Source organism: Pyxicephalus adspersus, chromosome 9 (assembly GCF_032062135.1).
Source record: "Pyxicephalus adspersus chromosome 9, UCB_Pads_2.0, whole genome shotgun sequence".
Classification (NCBI taxonomy): domain Eukaryota; kingdom Metazoa; phylum Chordata; class Amphibia; order Anura; family Pyxicephalidae; genus Pyxicephalus; species Pyxicephalus adspersus.
Genome location: NC_092866.1, coordinates 3,319,563 through 3,344,200, shown reverse-complemented (window position 1 = coordinate 3,344,200; position 24,638 = coordinate 3,319,563). Strand labels below are relative to the sequence as shown.

Genomic DNA, 24,638 nt, shown 5'->3' with positions numbered 1-24,638 from the left:
GACCTGTCTGCTAAGTGCCCATCAGCTCCCACACTGGACTGCCTCCTCTACATGAATCTGAACACTGTTAGGAAGCAATGGCAAAAAATATGAAGCCTTTGTATGAGAGATGGACAGAGTATGGCGATGTGAACAATGTGAGAATCACTTGGGGTAGCGAGGTTGGAAGAGAAGTCAAGCAGGTGAGAATATTCCTGGACAATGCTGACTTGTTCTTTGCCAGTTCATAGATAACTTGTGTTACCAGGCTCATCGCTGGTAAAATCGTAAAATGTGTATTTGTATATGGAATGATAAGGGGATCTGGGGATTTATGTCACTTACAAGACCTATGGGATTTGGTATTTTAACCAAACATGCTTGGTAAAAGTGTTCACGTCTGATGTTTTTGAGGGACGTTTTGCATCAGATGTACAAGGATGTGAGAAAGCATTTTTCATCCCAACATGATGAAACTTTGTAGTACTGAGTGAAGAGCATGTGTATAGTATATATATATCATATTTATTATATATATATGTAATGTGACAGTCATCAATGGCCACAAATCCCATTCTAGCCATTCATTTTTGTGCACAAAGTTTCATTGTTAACTTGAGAAAATAGAATATTGAATGAGATGAGTGTGCTGTACCCTGACATCTTTTTACAGGATGGGGAAGATTTGTGGCCACCTTAAGGTAATCAGCAATACATTGACAATCTCATAGTTCCCCATAGGTGTGTTATGATGGTGATGTTCCAATAAATAGTTTTATCTAAATGTAGCAGTCAAAAACTGAAACTCCATCTCTCTGTTTTGAGAGCTTTTCCTACATTTAAAGGAAGTAAAATCATTTTTGTTGAGTGATATTTTTCTGAAGTTTTTATATACAGTAAATAGAAATATTCCTAACATGTTTTTAGAATCATCATACTTTGCTATCAGGCCTAAATGAGTAATCTATAATTTTTTTTCAAGTTTTACAATAGGAGCTTTAGCAAAACATTTTAAAACTAAAAACCGGTTGATGGTATGGGAGTAGACTTAAGAATTTAATTGCCTGATGCATGTGTGAGATCTGACAGCTCATTTATATGATTCCTATCCACAATTTACATCCACATGGGGACCTTGGATCCTCTTTAGGGATTCTGCTTAATTCAAGAATTTATGGGCATCCTAAATCCTGTGTCATATCATCTAAGGGAGAGGTATAAGATCTAAAGTTTCCTTTTTTCCTGACATTCCCTAAATCTCCTTGCCATCACCTTCACAATTTTCCCTCCTTTCCGCTAATTATTGGCATCCTGTGTAGTTCCTCCAGGTACAAATAGCCGAGTATATCACCCAAACTTAATAAAACATCTTCACTCTGAGAACATTACATTTATATATGTAAAATAGGCTTTGAAAAGTCCCTCCTTACCAGGTTGATCAATGGTGGTGTGTATACCATTGTCCATGTATTCCATGGCTCTCTGACCTTCACCTTTACTGTCATTCTGTTTTATTTTTGCATGGAAAAAGAATTTTAAAAAAATGTATTCTTTTAAAAAGGCTTTTAGAAAGTGCCTTAGTAACATGTTGCAACTACCAGCGACTTTGATAAACTGACACAATAATCTTTGATATTTGGCTGTGGGTTTATTAACCTGAACAGTCGTTGATGAATGTCAAGCATTCCATAGGCAAGCATTGCTTTTTCTTTTTACTGAAGTCACTCTGCCTATCCATTAAATAATTAACGGTATACATTAGAGTCATGGAGTAAGGAAAAAAAACACAAAGGATTCGTGTTTGATTTACTGTTGACTCTACATTCACCAATAGCCAGCTCCAAGCAGTCACTCCTATTTCACCAGTTTTTAAGGATTGCTAACAGTTACAGGCGATGTCCCCTGTACTAAAAGTAAAATCACGGAGACAATTTCAAATTGGATTTTACTTATATATGACACATACTCTTTACTTTCCTGGCGATTTTATATATTTTGTTTAATATCTGGAAAGTTTATTTTCACTGTCTGATGTAAGCAAATATAAAATTTGTTCTAGTCAAACAAGCTTGCAGTCTACAACCTGTGTATATTTTAATATTATTCAGTCATTGTACAGAATGGAAGAATGTATCTCAATAAAGCCTCTGTATCTGTGGTCCTACTGAATGCTGTGTGTGTATTATCCAGGGTGCAGTAATGTGATACAGAGTCCTTCAGGCACTTTCATTGTGTCTGCCTTCTCTATGCATTGTGTCACAGACTGTACTAAGTTTATATTACAGCCCAGCAGTGATTTCAGTCTGTGTGCAATATGCTGCCCCACACACTTCTGGTAGTGAATATGTAGTCTGAAGATTTTGTACGACACAATACGTTGGGCTAGGTGACATCATATTACGCATTTCAGGATCTTGTTTTACACTATTTGCTTTTGTAAGGAGTTTATTTTATTTTTTTTTTACCATGTAGACAATTTTTCTATCTTTACAGTTAAATAAAGCTTGCAGAGATCACAGCATTTAGACCAGACTGAAACCACAAATGAATCACTTTCACTTTTTACAATAATGTTGCTTTTAGAAAAAGTAACCAGCAGTGAGAAATAAACAAGCTGGTCAACTTCTATTGAAATGTTGGCTCTGTATTAGATAATGGAATAGAGATGGAAGCTGTGGAAATTGATGTGTGCCTGCACATGACATATAACACGTCATGATAATTATTATTGAAATGATTATTTTATTGTAACACAGAACAAAGATTTCTTTTCTTGGTGACGGATGTTATTTTAAATTGGAACCTTTTTATATGCTTTGGAAAATGGTGAGAGCCCTGAGAAGCAGTGAAGAGAAATGGGCCAAACTCGCTGGAACTTTGAGGGCTTATATAACAATGGTCAGAGCGATGAGAGGAAAACACCTGAGTAAGAACAGTGGTTTTGTGGAACCTAAGGGTTCCTCCAGAGGTTGCTAGGGGTTCCTTCAGCAATGAGCAATTTGTGTCTCTCAGGTCAGTTTGGATGTTACCAAGGATCATTTTGGCTATCTGTAAGGGTGACATTCCTCCCAATGGCCAGCAATGTAAGAGGAATTCTTCCCACTGACCACCACATTAATATACTGTGAGCTGTGGATATAGTAATGATAGCCAGGGTTCCCTGAAGACCTGAACGTGATTTCAAGGGTTTCTCAATAATAAAAAAGTCGACTGACAAATAAATGATTAAGCTTAGACAGATTAGCATGTCAGAGTGCACTAGAGAATAAAAGTGAGAGAGAATTGATAAATCTACAGAGAATATATTGGGTCACTGAAATACGGTACCTACATCCTACACCAGGAGAACCGCAATCAAATTATATATAATATAAAAATATATAATTTTTTTTTTTTTTTTTTAAGTAGATCTTTGAAGCAAATTTATGTTCATTGCCCTGGTATGAAATCGATCCCACCTGAAATCATTGCCTAGATATTAGGAAATGCTTATTCTATAAAAAAATGAGTGATGTGCAGTAATTGTCAGCATCTTTCAAAGTTCAGACAGCAGCTTGATGTGATGATGAAATCTGGGTATAGTAAACTCCTTCACACTATTCATCTTCATTGTTCTCTGCACTACCCCATGAATGGCTACTGGGGTATAAATGTAGCACTCTTGGCCCCATATATATTTAGAGTGCCCCCTCCATGATCATATTACAAGCTGTAAAAACATTGGTACTTTTGGTGAACTTAACAAGGATGAGAGTACGGCTGCCATGCTAACAAAAGTGGCATGAGAATCAAGCAAGTCTGAGCGATGAAGCACCAAGGTCTGCCAACACCACTAATTTCTTCTCTCATTGCCCATCCATAGAAACAAAGATGATGTATGCTTGAGCCCAGGTGACAGTGAGCTGGTTGGATTGCAAATTCATATCCGAGTACTCTAAGATATCTTTGGGCAGCTGAACTGTTGTGGGAATCAGGAACAAGGCATTGCCATAGGGGCTTACAATGGTCAGCTTTTACTCATATGGTTCTAAATTACTGTAATGTGTAACCAGGTTTTGGCTTTATTTGTTTGTCACTTAACTTTAAAGTATATCTAAAGCCCAGACATTTTTTATAACAGTATTATTATTATTATAAGGTAGGGGATGGTTAAATCTCCAGTTGCCTTTGTCTTGGTGTTCTGTTGGGGAGTTGGGAGCTTCCATTTACTTCCTGTTCTAAAAGTGAAAGGAAATCTCTCAAAAACCATGAAAATTCCTTCCTAGACAATTGTCACTGGAAGACGCATCTCCAAGTTGAACATTTCCACTCTATTTCTGTTCTGGTCAAATTCAAAATTTTTTACTTTCCCATTACAGAGAGTGTAAATCTCCCTAAAGGGAACCCAGACAACAGTAAAAACCTGACAAAGGAATAAACCAAAAGTCCCTCCAATACTACACTGACAACTGTGGGGTGATGGCATGCAGCATGAGCAACATTGTCACCCTGCTGAAGGAACCTTATAATCAATGCATCTACTGGCAGGATTTTGATTCTATGGCCATAGTCTTTCTGTAAGGATTCAATAGGGTGGCAAAAAATTTACTTTTGCAAGGTAAATTAGGAAAGTCTAGTTTAAAATTTTCAAAAACACAATCTCTTTCCATCTCTTTCTTGCTCTGTCTATATATTATATAAAACTTGCACATTTCTGCATAAAAGGTAGAAATGAAAGGGTATTGTACAAAGTCACAGATAACTTGTACTTTGTACTTAGGATGGGCAGCTGGTAGTAATTCAGATGTTATTCATGCGTACATCAAAGGCAAGTGGAATCTTGGGCACCCTTAATCTATGGCAATTGGCACTGGCAGGTAGATTGATGTCAGATTATTCCTGTTTATTAGACTTCTTTAATGGTTCGCCTTCATCGATAAGAAAAAAAAAAAGAAAATTGTAACATCTGTATTGTTTTTTGTGCACAGGTAGGTAAAAAACAGAATTGCTACAGTAGGTAATCCGATGTGTGTAGAAAATAAATGCCTTAAGACTCGAGGAAGTCACTAATTTAGAGGTGTCTTGTTATTGAGACGCACTTGTAAAAAAAAAAAAAACCCTGAATCTCAATTCGCAAATTGGCTCCACGTTTGTCAGGGGATATTTCACATCTAACACGTAAGCCCACGACCTTTAATTAGAAATTTTGCAGTTTGTTTTGTGCCCCTGGAGGCTGACACCTTGAAAAAATTAAAAAAAAAAAAACTGTTCCTGATTTCGCCTTGCTAATAAGCATATTCCTCCTACCCTCTGGTATTTTAAAGAAAACGATGCAAAAGATGTTTAATTGCAGCGGTGGCAATAATTTGTAAAGGGAATGCATTATCAGGAAGAGACGGAGATGATCTGATTAAATCTGTGATCACATCACAACATTTTGCCTGTTTGTACTGAAGGATTGTTTTTTTTTTCTTTTGCGTTTAGGAGGAAGGCAGCATGTCCCGTCTGTCTCTAACGCGTTCGCCGGTCTCTCCGTTGGCTGCGCAAGGAATTCCTCTCCCTGCCCAACTCACCAAATCCAATGCGCCCGTCCACATCGACGTAGGGGGGCATATGTACACCAGCAGCCTAGCTACCCTGACAAAGTACCCCGACTCCAGGTAAGAGATGTCACTTTGCTCAACTGATGACAATATTGTGCATAGAAATTCCTCTTCCTTCCTTTAAATTTAAATTCTTTTAAATCTCCTAGATTGTAAGCTCTTCAGGGCAGGGACCTCTCCTCCTCCTGTGTCACTGTCTGTATCTGTCTGTCAATTGCAACCCCTATTTAATGTACAGCGCTGCGTTATATAAACATGTACATGTTGGCGCTATGTAAATCCTGTTTATAATATAATAATTATAATAATAATAATAACAATAATAAATGCAAGACTCCTGAATATGTAATGGATTCCGATTCCCTGAATTGCACTGATTATTTCAGAATTCCAGAACTCTTTTCTTTTTAGTTTATGGGTAAATTGATTGCACGGAGGGAACAGCCAACTAGATTTTACTCCCTTAACGTTTGTGCATCAGAACAATGAAAGATGCGCTTTGCCTGATAAAAGTAAATATGACCCCTCACTAAATACAATAAGATTTGCTTTATGTTAGATATGGTGAAATATTTTTATTAAATTCTCTCTTTTGTTCATTGTATCTCAGCTGTACATCATTAATGTGGACTGGATTCCAAATGGTGACAACATTGGACTATGCCTGAACAATGTGTCAGCAATGTGTCTGCTGGCCGTTTTTATTTTCTATCAATAAAGTCCAACTAAACTTTAAATTGAAAAAGGTGACTTCTAATAGAAATCATGTTTGTAAGTAAATACAAAAGTGTTTGGGGGATAAAATATTGGATAGCAGCTGTGCTTGCACACTGCATTACAGCTCATTTCCTCCCATCCCTGAATTCAGCTGGTGGATGTGACTGAAAGCAGTGATAACAGCCAGACTACATTTCCCAGCATCCCTGCATTACACAAGATGCTTTGTGTCTTCATAAGGCAATAGGATTTATGATCACAGGAAGTAGGTGGTGAGCTGTTTTAAGACCTTGAACAGTTTACAGAAAAACCTAAAGGCATGTGAGGTAAAAGTTTGAATAGATCGGTTCACCGCTACAGTTCCAAAAATAATATTGACTATTTACACTAATCACTGTGATTAATTTGAGAATTTGCCTTGTTTGCGTTCAGCTTTAGTTTAACATTGCACCTGTATAAAGTCCTCCCATGCTGCATTCGTTATTTCTAAACCTGAAGTTTTGGTTGGAAAACATTGCAACTATCCTCAGTTTACTTGCTGGAGATGATGGAGAGAACTAATACAACTGCCTTTGTAGAAGAAGCAGGTTTGCTCCAAATGTTTTCTTTGTCCTCCCTCTGGAGCAATTCTGAGGAACTGAATGGACATTTGCCATTTTCCACCCCAAGTACTTTTGTACCTGAGATAGAGCTATGCTCGTCCCAAACATGGGTTAAGTAAATGTTTCATGAAGGAATATATAGTTTGCACAGCAATGGTAATAAAATGGAATGGTAAAGTGTGTTTTCCCATTCCCATCTGTTGCTGTTTTCCCATTTTACAGTGGTGACTATGGCAGAATGTTCCAGCCCACAAAACCTGAGTAAATGTTCAGCTACGTAACCTTGAATGAGGGGTTCAGCTTAAGACAAGAAGAGTTTGTGGATAGATCAGTGTTTCTCCAACTTCTTCACATAGGGGAACCCTTGAAATAACTTACAGATCTTCAGCCAATCCCTTCTATAATTATTATATACACAGCTCACAGTATATTAGTGTGGTGGTCAGTGGGAAGAATTCCTCTTACATTGCTGGCCATTGGGAAGAATGTCACCCTTATAGATAGCCCAAAAAAATAATCGGTGTCACTTAAACTGACCTGAGACATGCAAACTGCTCATTGCACAAGGAACCCCCAGCAACCTCTGGAGGAACCCTGGTTGAGAAACACTGAGTTAGATATAATTACTTGAATAAAATGAAAAGAGGATACATAAAGTCACATTAAACTAGATTTGACATCACAGGAACATTTGCAACATCATATTAAATTTAAGTGTTTGGATTTAAATTTCCTACAATATACACGACTGTAGTTGTTAGGTGAAATCAAATCTGCATGTAAGGTTTTAAAAAGTAGAATAAAAAGCTTGGATATACATCAAAATAAAAAAAGATTTAATTTACAACTGGGACTTGTTGTTGAATGAATTTACGTTCACAAATATTTGCTAATTATAAAATATGCTTTAATAAATACCAATAAAATCACTGACAATTAAAACTAAATAACAAAAAATGTGCAAACCGAACAATATACAAGATGTTCCTGTTAGGGTCACCCTAAAGATGGGTGACCCCTGTGGATATCGACGCATTTCACAGACTAATTCCGCTTCTTCTGGAAAAAGAACAGGGACACCTGATGTTTGTAGTACGTGGGATCCCACCCACACTTGGAATATTTCTCAGCTATTGGTCAATTATTTTCAATTGTCATTCTTCTGAATGTTCTGTGTGAATTCATTTATCTATGTTTATCTAATATATATGCAGAGCTATTTGATTATATACATTAAATCCACATAGCTTTTCTCCAATATAGCCTTTACCTAGGTTTCAATTGTGCTGACACTCTTTCTCATCATGCTTCTTCCATGCTGTCCAAACAAATTTTCAACCTTTTTATTGGTATTTATTAAAGCATAATATTTTACAATTATCAAATATTTGTGAACATAACTTCATATGGCCTCTAAAGTCCCAATTGTAAATGAATTGTTTTTTGATTTTGATGTATATCCTGTTGTATTAGGGAATGTGGCCCGCATATGTCAAATAGGGTGGATAACACACTGTCATTGTTATTGGAATAAAAAGCCCAATTGTTAAAATCTCAAAAAAGCTTTGACATGATGATGCCATTGCAAAGCTAAAGTATGTTTTCTTTTCTTTTTGGGTTCACAACTTCCACTTACTCACCTGTGTTGTTACCATGTTATGAGTTTCTGGAGAAGAATGCATGGTCTATATTTGTCACTATCAGGTATTATTATTAATATTAATAAACAGGGTTTATATAGCGGCACCATATTACACAGCGCTGTACATTAAATAGGGGTTGCAAATGACAGACTAATAGAGACAGTGACACAGGAGGAGGAGAGGACCTTGCCCCAAAGACTTACAATCTAGGAGAATTTATTCCAGTCATGTGCATTTCTACACTAAGAGTGTGTAGACAGGAAAAGGCTGAATGAAACTACACTACAGATGTGAAAAGTGTGTAAAAAAACATAATATTTGCATAATAATTTGCCATACAATCAGATTTTCCAAATTGGCAAAAAAGCTTTAAGTGCAGCAAAATCACTATTGGTGCTTAAACATGATAGGTACTGGTCCAAAAATTAACAGCAACAGAACCATAGCCTGTTTGAAAATTGTATTTAGTTAAAATCTCATATATGATTTAACAGTTTAATGTGAGTTTCCATATTTTAAATTAAAGAAAAAAAAAAACCCTTCATCTGTGTGACCCTTCACTGCAGACTTAAGCCCGTACGCATTTTATACTTTTCATTAGCTCCCTGCTTCCAATTAGCTGCTTAATTAGTAGAATTTTGTATTATAGCAGAGCAGACAGAAGGGTTGGCTTTGCTGTGTTTTCCAGTTCCGTTTCACTGGCCTCTGCCCTGACTTATAAACATGCAGGTTGTGATCTCATGTAATAAGTTTCTGGAACAACAGGTTAACGTGTAACCAGCTCTTCACATTCAGCAAGGTCATGCAGAGTCTGGCAATGGATGCTGCTGTTTATCTGTTAGCATTTTATTTTACCCCAAGTTACTAAGAAATGGAATAAAAAGAAGGGCAGCACTCAGACAGAGGGAAGTTTAAAGTGTCCCTTTTTTGTTTTTGTTTTTAACTTCTCTGGAGCTCACAATCTAATGTCCCTACCATATTCGGATGTCATTAGCATAGGCAATCAACCTCTTAGTAAACTTTTGGGATGTGGAGGAAACCCACACATGTGCAGTGAGAAATTAAGGTGTCTGGACAAGATTTAAAACTCGGATTAATTAAGTAATGAAACCAAGCTGTCCAACTCTCCTTGTTCAGTTTTCCATCATTTTGATTACAAGTGAATGGAAGTTTCCCTAATAGGAATGAAATGACAACAAAACCAAACATTCTGAGTTTCAAAATGTTTACAATGTGTAGCAATGGACTACTCTTCATGAATAAACATTGGAGATTTAGGCTACGTATACACGCTAGAGTTTTGTCGTTGTAAACAATCTTTCACGATACTTTCCAATTTCATTTCATTCAAGGATGAATGAACAAGTGCTGTACATACAGCAACGTTTGTGTTGTATAGAGAGGGGAGGGGGAAGAACGAGCAAGTGGCACACCATTGCGCTCTCCTCTCTCCATTTCCATTGTGGTAATTTGTCTTCTGTCATTCATGGATCCACCAGGACATATCCATGAATGACGTCAGACGGCCTCTGTACACATGCTAGATTCTCGTCAGAGAATGTGGCTCGTGTCGGCCGAGAATCATTTGACGTGTGTACATAGCCTCATGGTGGCAAGCTAAAAATTGTCCATGAGCTCCTAGAGATTGTTTTCTTTGCAAGGGTCCCTTGACTTGAATGGACCCCTTTTGCATCCCACACTGTATAATCTCAACCTATGCATACATTGCATGGAAAAAAGTAGTTAATTACCCCTCTAAATGTTGAGCTTAAGTTTCTCCAATGAAGAGTATTGTTAATACTCCATCATACAAAGACAATGTAGACAATTTTGTTCTTTCAACCCTGTGGTCACAGTTTGGTGAAGACCCTTTTCTTCTCCCCCATGACTGTGCCCCGGGCTACAAAGCCAACTTCATAAAGTCATGGGGTCACCAGATTGGTGTGGAGGAACTTGAGTGTCCTGCATAGAGCCCTGACCTCATCCCTACTGAACATCTTTGAGATGAGCTAGAATTGTGAGCAAGGTGTTCAGTACCTGACCTTACTAACACACTTTTGTCTAATGTGTATCAAAGCCAGCCACAAGCACTGCAAAATTATGTAGAGAGGCTTTTCAGAAGAGTGGAGGTCAGGCAGCCCCATTTTTTGATGGGATGACTAACAAGGTCATATATGTGGGATGGTCAGAAGTCAAGAAAACCATATAATGCAGTATATTTCTAGTTTTTTTTAACATGGGGGAACCTTTAAGATAACTTTCAGGACTTCAGGGAACCCCTTCTATAATTACTATAGCCACAGATCACTGTATATTAGCCTGGTGGTCATTGGGCCATTGGGATGAATGAAATACCATTGGTGTCACTTTGTTTTGGAACCCTGGTTGAGAAACATATATATATATATATATATATATTATGGAGTTTATTTATTCAAAGCATGCTTTTCAAAACAACCAATCAGAAGTTTTTATTTCCTCTTTTTTACTAGAAAATTAACTAAGTTCTCTCTTGTTTGCTGTAGGCAGCACCACAATTCCTTTATATCAAGGTTTAGGTGTTGACTTCTATGCAATAGAAAGTCTAGTTTATATTATTGCTGTGCATGAATCCAAGTGTCACCTCTGCCACCAAGCTGAACAAGACAAGGTAATCATTCCTGCACTTCCCAGAGGGAGGGACTCAAACCAGTTTTCTGTGATAATTGATGATCCGCTTCTAATTACAGGTACTGTGTTCATAGGTTTGACCTGTAATTAAGCTGGTAGAGCGTTACAACCTCCCTGGGAGAACTGATGATACCTTGTGTGTTTGAAAACATTTTGTTTTACTAAGAGACGACTAGTCCCGAGTCACTTGTAAAAAGAAATATTATTATTAGTATTCCTGAGGAAGGTAAAGGGAAATACACAAAGGATTTTGCTTAAGAGTAGCGACATGGGGCATAGCCAGGTCATTAAAGTGGACCTGTGGTGTAAAATTATCATACGTTACACATAAATTTGTAATATGCTGAAGGGTAATGAGTAATTATAAATGTGCCAAATGCATTTCAAATGAGGTAAGAGCCAGATAATTTGCTGCCTAACCAGCATTCCTAATAGTAGATCCTGTATAACATTGAGTTTTTTATGCCCTGTGTAACATAAACAAGTGCCAGTTTTTTTCTCCATAAAATACCTTTTCACCTTGTGTTTAATCTCTGTGCTGCTGATCTCTTTCAGCATCCTTCCATTTTCTGTCTACATTCACTCTCTCCAGCATTGGCTGCACCTTACTGCCCTGGTCTAGCTTTTTGATTGCCATTTACAGTCTTCATTTAAAGTTCATATATCAGGGTCACAATGTCAGAGCCTGTTGAGAGACAGATCATTGTCACTCTAATATTATTTTATTTAAGTTGCATCCTTAAGTACTTAACTTTTGAAAATGTATTCTGCCCATTTATTGTGTCTTCCCTGGGTCCTTTCCATCACCATAATTATTAATATTAATTTTATTATTAATATTAATAAACCGGATTTATTTAGCGCCAACATATTACACAGTGCTGTACATTAAATGAGGGTTGCAAATGACAGACGAATACAGACAGTGATACAGGAGGAGAGGAGCCTGCCCCAAAGAGCTTACAATCTAGTAAATAATTCTAATTAAATTATTATTTGAAAGCTTTCTATTTTCATTACATACCTTGTTTTGTGAAGTTATCACTGGGTCCACACAATTAAGGTTAGGGTGAGAGTGACATATCTTCCTGAAAACAAGAAGCCATGGCAACTCCTACATGTTATTGGGACCCTCCATCGGGAGCGGACATAGGGAGGTGCAAATTTGCAGTTGCACGAGGGCCCCGGACTCTTGTCAACCAACAGGGACCCCCATATGGGGGTCCAGTGAATGTCTGCATAGAGGCCTATTGTTGGCTATGTCCACTACTGCTCTTCATGTTTGGAAGAATTAAAAAGCCAAAGAATAAAAGAGGCAGGCTAGGGACAGTCTGAAAGGGCTAGATTTTGCTGGACTCTCCCAGACTAGGTGCAGCTTCCTATGCACCGTGCAGAGTGACGTGAGATAAGATTAAGTCATTTTAGTATAGGAAACGGTCTCTTACATATTACTAGGTATATAACACACATTATAGGAAATGAAAATAACATTTACTTAATGGATCAGAGATGGTGTGTTACAGACTGAGCAGCGTAAGGTCCCCTGTTTGCTTGGCAGACACATTATACCCCATACTGCCGAGTTTCTCAATGGTTACCGGACTTCCATTACAGACTGAACCCCTATACTTATACATATCTAATGTGAATAGCGACACCTTAACACTAATGTCTACTTCAGATGTGCTCCATTAACTGTAGCTATGTATACGGAGCTGACTGCTAATTTTGTTTCTCCGGCAATAAAAATCTGCTCACTCCTTGTGTTCCAATTTTATTCTTGGTGCTATTTGGACTATAAATAAATATAAAGATTATTTATTAACCAAACTGAAGACTAAATGTCAGGCTGGAGTTCAGCTTTAAATCGCATTAACATGTTACCAGCATACTTAGCAAGCTACTCATACCGATTTCCACAATTAGCAAAAGCTGATTTTAAAGGTTGCCGCTTCTTTAAATGTTCAAGTGTTTTCTGTCCTCTGTCAGAGTTTTTGTATTTAGGGTGTCACCTTTTATCCCACATTCCATAATGAGTGCTTCTGTCTTTTATTATAAAAGCTCGTGCTGTATTTTGAAAAGTTTGCAACTGCTGACATCCCCCAGCCTTTAAAATCTTGTCTTCTGTACAAAGTCCTCAGGCATTTCTGCTCCAAAGAGGTAATTATTCCTCCCCCGAACTCCCTTGCTTGCCTCCTTCTGGAGTTAAATATTAATTTAAGTAAGACATATATTAGAAAAAGTATGAAAAATTAGATTTCCATCCCAGGTCTGCGGCTCCAGCCAGTTTTCTTGCTTTAGTAATGTAGGAAAGAGGGGGAGCTGGACATTTGAGATGCAGGACCCTACCGATGGGGTAGGTAAATGCTTCTAGCTTCAAGTACAATATCTCAAAGAATAAAGAGCCTGTTGCTGTAGTAACCAGATCCCGCTACCGCTTCTTAGTGCAGGAAAACTAAAGCTTAAAGGACAACTATACTTTTATAGAAAATCTCCCCCATATGACTCCCCTCATCTCCCTGAGCAAATATATAGATGTGAAAACAGACGTTTCAATCTTCATGTTGCTGTGGCCTTCTTAACGTTTATGGGTTCTTGGGAGTCGGAGACCTTTTCTGCCACAACCAAGGCATTGCATATGCTGCAGGGAGATAGCACGGCCATTGTTCTCTATGGCCATTGCCTGTATATGTGTAGAATACTGCAGGGTGTACAGATACTATAAGACTGTAAATGTGGTCGAGTCTTACGAGGCTACAACACCCTGAACTGGGAGATGGTTTGATGTAAGGACAAATGTGATATTTTCAGTGCAAGTCTGTAAAATTTCCTACAAGCATTATCATCCTAATTTACTTTTATTAGTAATTTTTAATATCTCTGTGGCTTTTATCAAAGCTGGTATTGTCCTCATCTCTGCTCTGACACACAGACTTGCAATGGAGACAATGGACTGATTTATTAAAGCGCTCCAAGGCTGGAGAGGATACATTTTCATCAGTAAAGCTGGGTGTACCAGCAAACCTGAAATGCATTCCTTCAAAGTCATTTGTATTTGCTAGCATAAAATTTAAATCCTGGACCAGGTCCATTCAAAAGTTTTCTGGATTACCCAGCTTCACTGATGAAAGTGTGGCCATTCCAACTAGCTAACATGGTGGGGACCCTGTGCAGAATTGACTTGGGTGCCCCTGCAGAAGTGACTTGGATCCCTCCTGCAGAACTGATTTGGGGCCCCTGTTGGCTGAGCAGGGTCTAGGGCCCTTGTGCAGCAGTACACTTTGCACACCTCCCTGTATATCAGGAGACTTGCTCTGAGAAATGCCATGCTAGCATCATTAGAGTGCTGTGGACAGATCATTAGCACTAAGATATAACAAAGAGGGAAAACAAGTATTGATTCAATGTCATTCGTTTAAGATTTACATCTTCTTGGTCAGGAGTAGGGTCATTGGTGTTTTATGTCTAAGTATAAACCTTTTTATTATTATTATTTTATTTTTACCTTTTATGTTGGAACCCCTGAAAAGTCAAACTTTGCAGTCCCTTATTCATCAAACAGGTGACAATGGCCAGGTTCTGGTTAGAAGAGTAAAAAGAATTTATAGAAATTGATTGTAGGATTGAACTGTCTCCCCATCCCCAGGTCTATTTCTAATAAGTGAAAATTGATATTTTCTCTTTTTTTTTCTAATGGGAGATATTGATTTCTGACAGTTTTACCTATTATGAAGCTGCTCCAGGCAATTCCTTCCTTTTCACTGTATTTAGACAAAAATGTCAATAAGGCAACAAAATCTATTTGATAGATTTCGACAGATTCTGGCTGTTGTATTTGACTGAAAAAATCCTTAAGAAGTTACGCTGCTATAAACTAAAAATAATCTATTATTTGTAAAGGATTGATTCACTGTAACATTCCCCCTTGCGCTTCCACATTTACAAAGCTTGTCCAGACACAAGGTGATCCAAGTCCAGGTGCTTTTACATTGATGTGCCATGGTTGCATATATCAAACTTATACTAATACTCTGATCTATATTGTTCTCCTACCACACATTCACACACACACTACTATCTGGTCTGTACAGGGCACTATTTAAGAGAGCTTGACTTTTGCAATGTTGGATCTTTTGGACTTGGAGGGGACAAGGAAGTTTACCAAGTATGGAGCCCAGAAATTTCTGATGGTGGTCCTGTTGTGGTACATTGCCGAAAAGGCTGACGGGACAGTTTTTCATGCATTGAAGTGGCTCCTATCCTGACTTAACACTGTGCACTTCAATTGCACTTTTAAAATTAAGTCAGAAACAGAACACCACAGATATTACAAGTCATCTTGTTCAGTGTTGAGTTCTCTATAGTTGAATACAAATATTGAATGAGTTGCCATGACACAAGCATGAAAAGCAGTTGCTCCAACTACAACCAATTTGCACCCCATTGGGGCATGTTAGAGAGGCAGAATACAAAGCTGACCAGGAGAGGCATGCCTGGAATTCTTTAAAAATGCTGCTTCATCTTGAGGTCAGGTAACCAGAAAAGCTATTTCAGTTTCTTAGGACATTCGTTATGTTTCACTTTGTTTTGGTAGTTTGCTTTGTCCTGGCTGTTTCAATTTGATTTATGAGAAATCAGTTAACACCATAACACAATGGAGAACAGAATCCTGGACTTAGACAAGCTTTAACCGGTGTGATGTTAGGATGGCTGTTTTTTTTAGAACAAGCGGAGGCATCATTATAGGTTTTTCATTGGTGTCACCAGGTTGGTGATCTGCAAGAGATGGATGCAGGAGAATTCAGTGCCAAGAGGCAGAAAAATAGGAAAGCATTGTTAAGGGGGCAAGAAATTTTCCTTCTGTGCATTAACAGTTTTGCCTCAAATTTTACCATACAGCAGACTTTATCAAGGGGGAAACCTTGAAATGAATTTCAGATCTTCAGGGAACCTCTTCTATATTTATTATATCCGAAGCTCACAGTATATTAGTGGGGTGGTCATTAGAAAGAATTCCTCTTACATTGTCAGCCATTGGGAGGAATGGCACCCTTACAGATACCCAAAAAGATCACTGGTGTCAATGGCAGGTGTCCAGAGAGGTCTAAATTGCTCAAGGAACTCCTAGCAACCTCTGGAGGGACCCTAGTTGAGAAACACTGCCCTAAAGTAAAAGTAAACTTCCTCAAAAGAATAGTTTTGTTGCCAGCTTTGCCTAAAATTAGGATTGTAAGAATAGTACTGTTTGTCCCTGTGTACTCACCTATTGCTGTGCACCTTCTTTGTATGAACTTCTTGTGGATATCTGCATACTCCTACAACCTTACTGTTGTGAATGCAATGGAACATGTTGGCACAACGTACAATGGCAGAGATACCTACAGCCCAACTTGGGAACCCACAGGAAAGGGTGACAGCATTGTTGCTGAACTGAGCAGGTGCAGTGACCCTAGAAAAGGAAGTACATGTGGATAAACCTTATTGATAGAATCACGTGGTGTTATTTAACTAAAATAGAGGATAGACTATCATGGAATAGCCCACCCCATGATAGTCTATACTTTTCAACGTTGGGGAGCTTTATTAAATCAGGCTCATTTTGCTGTATTACCCAGGTTCACCCATGATAGTCTATCTTCTCCAGCCTTGGCTACCACGAGTCCCACTGCATTTGGTATGAGTATGTAGGAGTAAATAAACTTGAGGGAAGAGTGAACCTAAAAAAGTTTTATTTCAGTCAGTCTGTTACAGCTGTGACATCACCACTTCCCGTGTCAGACTTTTAAAACATGCAGGAAGAACAGGCGTGATTCCGGAGCAAAAACTGCATGAAGCGAAGAAGCAATTATTTCAGAGGCCTTGATGGTATTCATAAATACGCAAAAATAAATGTAATGGAGCTGGCCTTTCCTTGTGAATACCATACTAGATCTTTTTCTGTGATAAATACATCAATCTGGGCTCCCAGAATGCTAAAGAACAAGAGCAGCCTATTGCCGAGGGCCCAATGAGATTCAGTGCCGTGGGCTATTGACCTAGTGCTACAGCTGTACCATGTGCAGATCTGGTTAGGAAGAAGCTGCACACGAGATGGGGGGGAGGGAGACCTCTGTGCTCAGTGCTAGAATCATCATTACAAACTAGAGATTTTATCACTTTATAGAAAACTATAATACTGCCAGGCTGTGCAATGCTCTATATAACCTCACAGATGCCTACAGTGATCGCACTATCTAGAGATATTTCCACCTTTTTTTTCCTGATCTACTGGGATGCCTGGGACCATCTGGGACAAAAGCAACTGACCCATAAATAATCCCCTTCGCATTGGGGGGCCATGTATTAAAAGCAGGGCAGAGCTTGCACAGTACAGACCCATTATGTTCAGGAAATTTTGTCACATGTGAGACTGGATAATGAAGCTTTGCAACATTGTGAATCAGAATTGATTTTACTATGCTGCCAGTTCAGCACAGAAAATCAGTGAGTCATCTTAAAGTGGATCCAATAATAAAATTCAATCAATGGATCTTATGTAAGAAATGTCTTTCTTGCCATGTACAAAGAAAATGCATTCATGCTTTATTATTATTATTATTAATATTATCATGCTTTATTATTATTATTATTATTAATAATAATAAACAGGATTTATATAGTGCCAACATATTATGCAGTGCTGTACATTACATGCTTTCCAATTGATCTTGAATTGCATATGAACGCACTAAAGGGCCACATATTTAATGCAGCTGGGTTGCAGTGAATCCCCACCTCCTAGACTGTAAGCTCTTCGGGGCAGGGTCCTCTCCTCCTCCTGTGTCACTGTCTAAATCTGTCTGTCATTGGCAACCCCTATTTAATGTACAGCGCTGCGTAATATGTTGATGCTATATAAATCCTGTTTATTAATAATAATAATAATAATATTCACAATGCGTGCCATGTGTTTTGTTTTGTTAGCAATCTATTGGTTTTTAAGAGAGAGAACTCGTCCCCACCTATAAAGATTTTCACCAATAAAGCTTCACATCGGTCCAAGAACAAAAACACTGTTGCATTTTTTATCATTTATTTTGAACATTTTTTTTTTTGCCTAATCTTATTACCATAGCAAATAAGCTTGTTACACTCCCTTCAGGTGACAATCTATACATGTGGTGGCAGGTTCTCTTCAGACTAAAGTCTGTGCAACATCTGATGCCTTCTTTGTGTCCAGTTCTCAGATCACCTGCACACAATGCTTCTTTGGTTTCATTCAGGAGCTCTAACTGATAAGTAGGTCAAATGTAACCAAGAGAAACCTGCTTATGGATACTTTCAGGGAAAATGTATTGTTTTTGAGGTGTGTCTATCATGTGCTAATAATGGTAAACACACAAGAATAAAGGGCAGAAAGAACAATGCAATATATAGCAAACGCAACAAGAGAGAAACTATAGAAATACATGGAACATTGTATCCATTAAAGTATAACTAAAACAAAAATGTTTTAGGTTAGTTCAAATTGAATGAATAGTTTGATATTCCTGAATCTGACTCTGTAATCTCTGCAATCACCTGTACAGTAGAGTTCAGTTTGGCTGCAGGGGCCAAACTGGGAGCCGGTCAGGTGTGCTGCATACAAACGTGCTGACAAGGAACATACTAATAGAAGGAGATAGAAAAGTGAGCAGAGGTGAAAAGTTTGATGCTTCTCTGTCCAGTGATTGCCAACATGGGTTCCTCCAGAGGTTGGAAGGGGTTCCTTGAGTTTTGGCTGATTGACCTCCCATGTGACCTCATAGTTTTGTGTTCAGTTCCACTTTGGCAGATTCAGTACTATGACACTAAAAATCTTTTAAGTGGCCCTTTCCATTAACCACCAATGTAAGGTGTATTTTTTCCACTGGCCTCCTTTTTGTAGAGGTCCCCCCAAGACCTGAAAACTATTTCAAGGGCTCCTCAGGGGTAAAAAATTTGAGAAAGGCTGTCACAGGATGTAGAAAGGACGAGACGTGTAAGTGTTAATGGCAGCATAGAAAGATCTGGTCATGTTTTCCATTTGCTTTTTATTTTTCTACATTGTAAGTGATCTTTTGCTCTTTAATAATGGTAATTTTTGGAAAAAGAAAGGCCAGGTGTTGTGCCGTGTGGTAGAGCTCTGGTAGTCCTATTACTGCATGGACAAAACAACAAATACAGGCAAATAAAACAGCTCTCATACTGTATGCATTTAGGTGTTCATCTGGAGTTCAGTTTGAAATATATTTGTGATTTGTAAATAAAGTATGAAAAAAAAAATGTCATCTCTATAGTCAATCAAGCTATGCAAATACTCGGAACTCATGCGGAGCATAAATCACACAAAAAAATAATGTTTTCTCATTCATTTTCAGAATAAGTCGTCTTTTTAATGGCACTGAGCCCATCGTGTTGGACAGTTTAAAACAGCACTACTTCATTGATCGGGACGGGGAGATTTTCCGCTATATCTTAAGTTTTCTTCGGACCTCTAAGCTGCTGCTTCCTGAAGATTTTAAGGTAACCAGAACCACGATTTCACACTGACATACCCGGAGCAGAAATGCTTCTATCACTCTGTAATGTGTACGTCCCTATTAAATGACAACTTTTGTAATACAGAGAAAGTGAGCTTTGGGTTTGTTATACAAATGCCAAAAAAAAGATTTATAATTTGAAAAGTTTCCGTCTAATATTTGATTATTGATCCTTCAGCTAAGTTGTTTGGTTTATGGGAGAATTGTTTTGTTGTCCACAATCCAGTAAATACAAACGTGTATGAATGACAAAGCTGCCAGATTGCCCCTGGGGGTTCTCTAATATGCAAACTTTGGGAATTAAAGTTAAGAGCTGTTGTCCTTATTGGGTTGTGGCAGTCAGTGTAATGTACTTTTACCCCATTTGCATTATAAAGCCCCCAATTGTGGGGCTCTCAGGATGCTTAAAGGAAAAGCTACATGTAGCAGCTCTGTGAGACTGCACCACACAGCAAAAAGCTTGTTTGTGATTTCTGTAATTACTTTCTGCACCCTCTGTGTTATGAAATAAAGTGTAATCCAGACCAGGCTGCATTGCTTAACTCTTGTGTTATTTGGAAAGATGTCCACAATTTGTCTGTGTTGTCTGACAAGGGCGTGTATGTTATAAAACTAAACACATTTCAGTAGGTAACACTTCTTGGCTGTGAATGTTTGTAAGCAGCTTTACATATTAGTATTGAAGTGCTAAGGTGAAGGACAGACAAACAGGTAAAGCATAGAGAAAACTTAAATTCCTTTACTACATACTTTGTATATAAGGTCATAAGTGCATGCTGCTGCCTTCCCGGGTTTTTTTCTGGGTGAATACAAACTATTTAGTGTTGGTGTGAGGTCAGTTTCAGGTATTTGGTTAAGTTTTTAGGATTGAGATTAAAAGGTTAAATCTTTGGGTCAGTTTAGTCAATTTCAATATCTTTAGGTTTTTTTTGGCATGGAAAGTCCAGCATGCTTTGCAAACTGATTGTTGCTGCAGATGCACAGTTTATTAGAAAGCTAAAGAGTTCCTACATGTATTGACATAAAATACATTACACCTATTTTATAAAAATCTAACCTTTCATTAAAAAAGATTAAGCAAACAGATCCAATAAACCAATAAAAATGAAATTCTCCTTTTACAACACTGCTGAAAAACACCTTGGGGTTAATTACTACAACAATTTAAGATTTACACTTATCATGGTGAATTATCACATTGCAACTTACACACATTAGATTTTTGTCCTTGGAAACAATCTTTCACGATCGTTTCCATCAACAAAAGAACGAAAGATGAGTAAATGAGTGCTGTACATACAACATAGTTCTGTTCTATGGACAGGGGAGGTGGAAAACGACGGAGCGGCACTCCCACTGCACTTTCCTCCCTTCACTTCCATTGCAGTAGTTCGCCAGGACGGATCCATGAACGACATTGGACAAGCTCTGTCCGATACCAGCCCTAAGGCTCATATCGGATTAGAATCATCTGACGTACATATTCTTGGTCTAGTGAATGGGATGATAGCTCAACTTGCAAAGGATACCCTATCATGTGCCAGAAAATACAAAAAAGAACAGGATTTTTCCTTTCATGTGTTTGGATAGTTGAAATCAGCAGAGTTCTACTTTTAAGAATCCATGATTGGGCCGGTCATTACTGCAGAGACAGGCGATATCCCCTGTGCAATATTCCCTCCTACCTGATTGCACCAGGTGTCTGCCAAAAAGCTAAGTTGCATCAGCTATGGTTGCCAAAATAATCGGCAATCTCAGCTTCCTCTGCACATGCCAGGTGTTAAGTTATCCCAACCCGGCCAATCAAGATGGCCAAAGATTTTCCACAGGGAAAGAAAAAAAGATGGTGAGGAAAGGGGACAGGTGAATCATGTGGGTTTATTTCTGCTTTAATAAGCTACGTGAAGTATCCTTTACTATGTGAACAGTCTATATTCCTTTAGTAAACCAACCCTTTTGTGCCAGCTGATACAATGAGTTTACAATAAAATATACTGTATCTTGTGCAATAGCACTGAGCAAGTTTAAAAGTTATATAAGAAATCTTTGTAAGTGGAGTAGGATGCATATATGTAAGGAGAAGATAAATATAGTGTTTGTGTTTTTCTAATTAGCAAACACTTTGGAGAGTGTAAAACACAGGCAAATTTCTCCCCGGTTCCTGAGCCATGTCTTATGCGAAAGCAGTCATTACGACCGGCTCGTGAATATTTATCAGTTTTCACCTTTGTTTAATCAAATGGAATAAGGAGCCTTCGGGGAAAATTGTGTTTGGTGTCGTGGAGGCACTTGTGAAAGTTGTTAAAAGTTTTGGAATATTTAGAGTAGAACAATTTGAGGTCCCTGTTAATTTCTGCCAGCCTGACACAAAGGCAACAGGGGTGGGGGGGTGTCTGTACGTCTCTCAGCACTTCAAGAACGGGTGTGAAATTGTACGTAAATGTCACACTCAAACTTCCAGGCCTTGAAGAATGAGAACCTATGTATTCTTAAAAACGTCATTTGCTAATTGTTTTTTCAGCCCTTTGAGGACTGAGACTTAAATAATATATGTTGTTGAAATATGTGATGTGGGAACTTGATGGTTTGGTGACACTTTTATATCAGTGTATGGTATTTTACAGATCTTGTTTGTGAAAGTGAAATTATGGTGCAAAGGTATATGTGTGTGAGATAAAGGTGAGCTGCGCCTCACTCAGGTGCCGGTCCTATGAGTATAATATAAGACCTTGTAATATAAAGTCTCCAGAAGGCAGAAAATACATTTTAGAAGAAAAACATCTTTTTATGTTTATGATTATAGTCATTGAAACATTTCACGTTTTAAATGTGAATGAGTCAGAATTGGCTTTAGTAGGCAGCTATATAGTAGGAATCTATACCTGGTTCAGGAAGGCCATTTGTGAGCTCCCAGGGTAATATTTTTAAAATGTTTAAAGTCCAAATACATTAAAGAAGTCACAATTTCCAATCAGAATTCCAACACGTTTCATGGGTTTAAAAGTCCTCCCTCGGAGCCTTAGAGCCATTTCAGACCCACTATGAGTTACAGCATTCTGCCACAGGCTCAACCGTAGTCCCAGATGTTTCCCATTCAAGAAGTTTGTAACAAATGACCCTTCAAAACAGGTAAATTATAATGATTTTCTATGATAGAAGAAATGTCATGAATACACCAGAGTGTCAAGAAGGTCTGCTCCTATTTGGATACTCGTGGAGAACCTATCCATCCCTATATAGTCTAAAAGAGTGTTTGTATGGGAAATCTCTGTTACAAACTGCCATGAAGTAGCCCATAGGGGCGGAAACACTGGGGAAATACCCAATATCATATGTATGATACTTATGTTGCAGGGTCACGTTGGATGTTTCACTAAGTAATTGATGATTAGGAAGTAAAATATTGATATTTGGTATAAAACTGTGGCCCTCAAATCCCATCTTCCTCGTTTAGAACCTATCTACGAAATTTTGCTTTGCAGTTAATTGATAGGAATTGATAGAAGATTATCTTAATTATAAAGTAGATAGGTAGGTTGATGTAACATGAGAAGTAGAGAGAAGATCATGTTTTATCCTGGTGGTAAAGGTAAGGCGGAAGGAGATGTCAGGACCTAGGTATTTTGGAGGTCATGTTGGAGAGATGACACCAGTGAGTTTAAAGATTTTAGAAAGAAGTTAGAAAGATCAGATAATTAGTTTTCTTCGAGGAGGATGCTATTTATGATCAGAAAAGTAGAGAGAAGGTTGGTAGAAGATCATTTTCTACTTATATTGAGAGTCATATTGGAGCGTGTGATATTCTATGGTCTAATAGGAAAGACAGAGAACATTTCTGAAACATTCAATTTCATGGCAGCTCCTGTATCTAGTCCAGAGAGCCCATTTGTTAGGCTCCCAGGGTAAATTCTTTGAAATGTTTAAAGTAGTCAAAATTTTAATTTGGAAATCAACGCGTTTCATTGGTCCTTCATTTGAGCCATTTCAAACCCATGATGAGAAGCAGCATTCTTCTGCAGGCTCAACGTTTGAAACAAATGACCCTTCAGAGGGGTTAATTGATAATAATTTTCCATGGTAGGGGAAATGTCATAAATACGCCTGGGTGTCAAAAATGGCCTTCCCCTATTTGGATACCCATTGAAAGCCCTAACATCTATCCATCCCTTAGTACAGGTTATATGATTGTTTGCATAGTAAATCCCTGTTACACACACCCCTGAAGAAGCCTATAGAGGCCAAACACGTCAGGAGCCAAAGAGTTTGATGGGTTTAACTGTTCTTCAAATAAGCTTCAGAGCCATTTTAGACCCATGATGATCTGCAGCATTTTTCCACAGGCTCAACCATGGTCCTCAAACATTCAAGAAGTTTGCGACAAATGACCTTTCAGAGGAGGTATTTATAGCCAAGATTATCTTAATTAAAAAGTAAGTAGGTAGGTAGGTTGGTGTGATATAGAGAGGTAGAAAGAAGATCATGTTAGAAGATGTCATATCCTGGTGGTAAGGGTAAGACAGAAAAAGAGTATTTTGGTGGTCATGTTGAAGTGATGATATTCTCCCAGTGAGTTTAAGACAAGTAGAAAGAACAAGATCATTTGTTTTCTTCAAAAAGGATGTCATTTATGATATTTATCAGGAAAATTAGGGAAAGATTTACACTCATATTTAGCTTGCTTTTTCTCACTAACATACACTTTTGTGGGGTGAAAATTGATGTACTGTATGTATGGAGCAGCAGTGTTGTCACCTTGGCACAAAAAGTGTGTTAGTGATATACCTTTATTTTTGTTTTCTTCCTACCACAAGGCTGACACGCAGAACCACACTGGATCTCTGGCAGACCCAACAGGCATTTTTTACTTTCAATGGTAAAAAAACATCAAAAGAGCAAAGAAGAAAA

At 38.1% G+C, this 24,638-nt stretch overlaps 1 protein-coding gene across 2 annotated transcripts in view; it reads left to right on the top strand.

Moving 5' to 3' along the window:
* The window catches only part of KCTD15 (potassium channel tetramerization domain containing 15), a 37,239-nt gene that overhangs the window by 2,563 nt on the left and 10,038 nt on the right, over positions 1-24,638 (top strand). Inside the window, exons 1-3 of one of the 2 annotated variants that reach the window (XM_072422145.1) lie at positions 57-182; positions 5,443-5,618; positions 19,572-19,716. In XM_072422145.1, the coding sequence (XP_072278246.1) occupies positions 78-182; positions 5,443-5,618; positions 19,572-19,716 (426 nt within the window). In that variant the 5' untranslated portion in view covers positions 57-77. Of the gene's footprint in view, positions 1-56; positions 183-5,442; positions 5,619-19,571; positions 19,717-24,638 lie in introns of those variants that run through there. The other variant, XM_072422146.1, reaches the window with a different exon arrangement.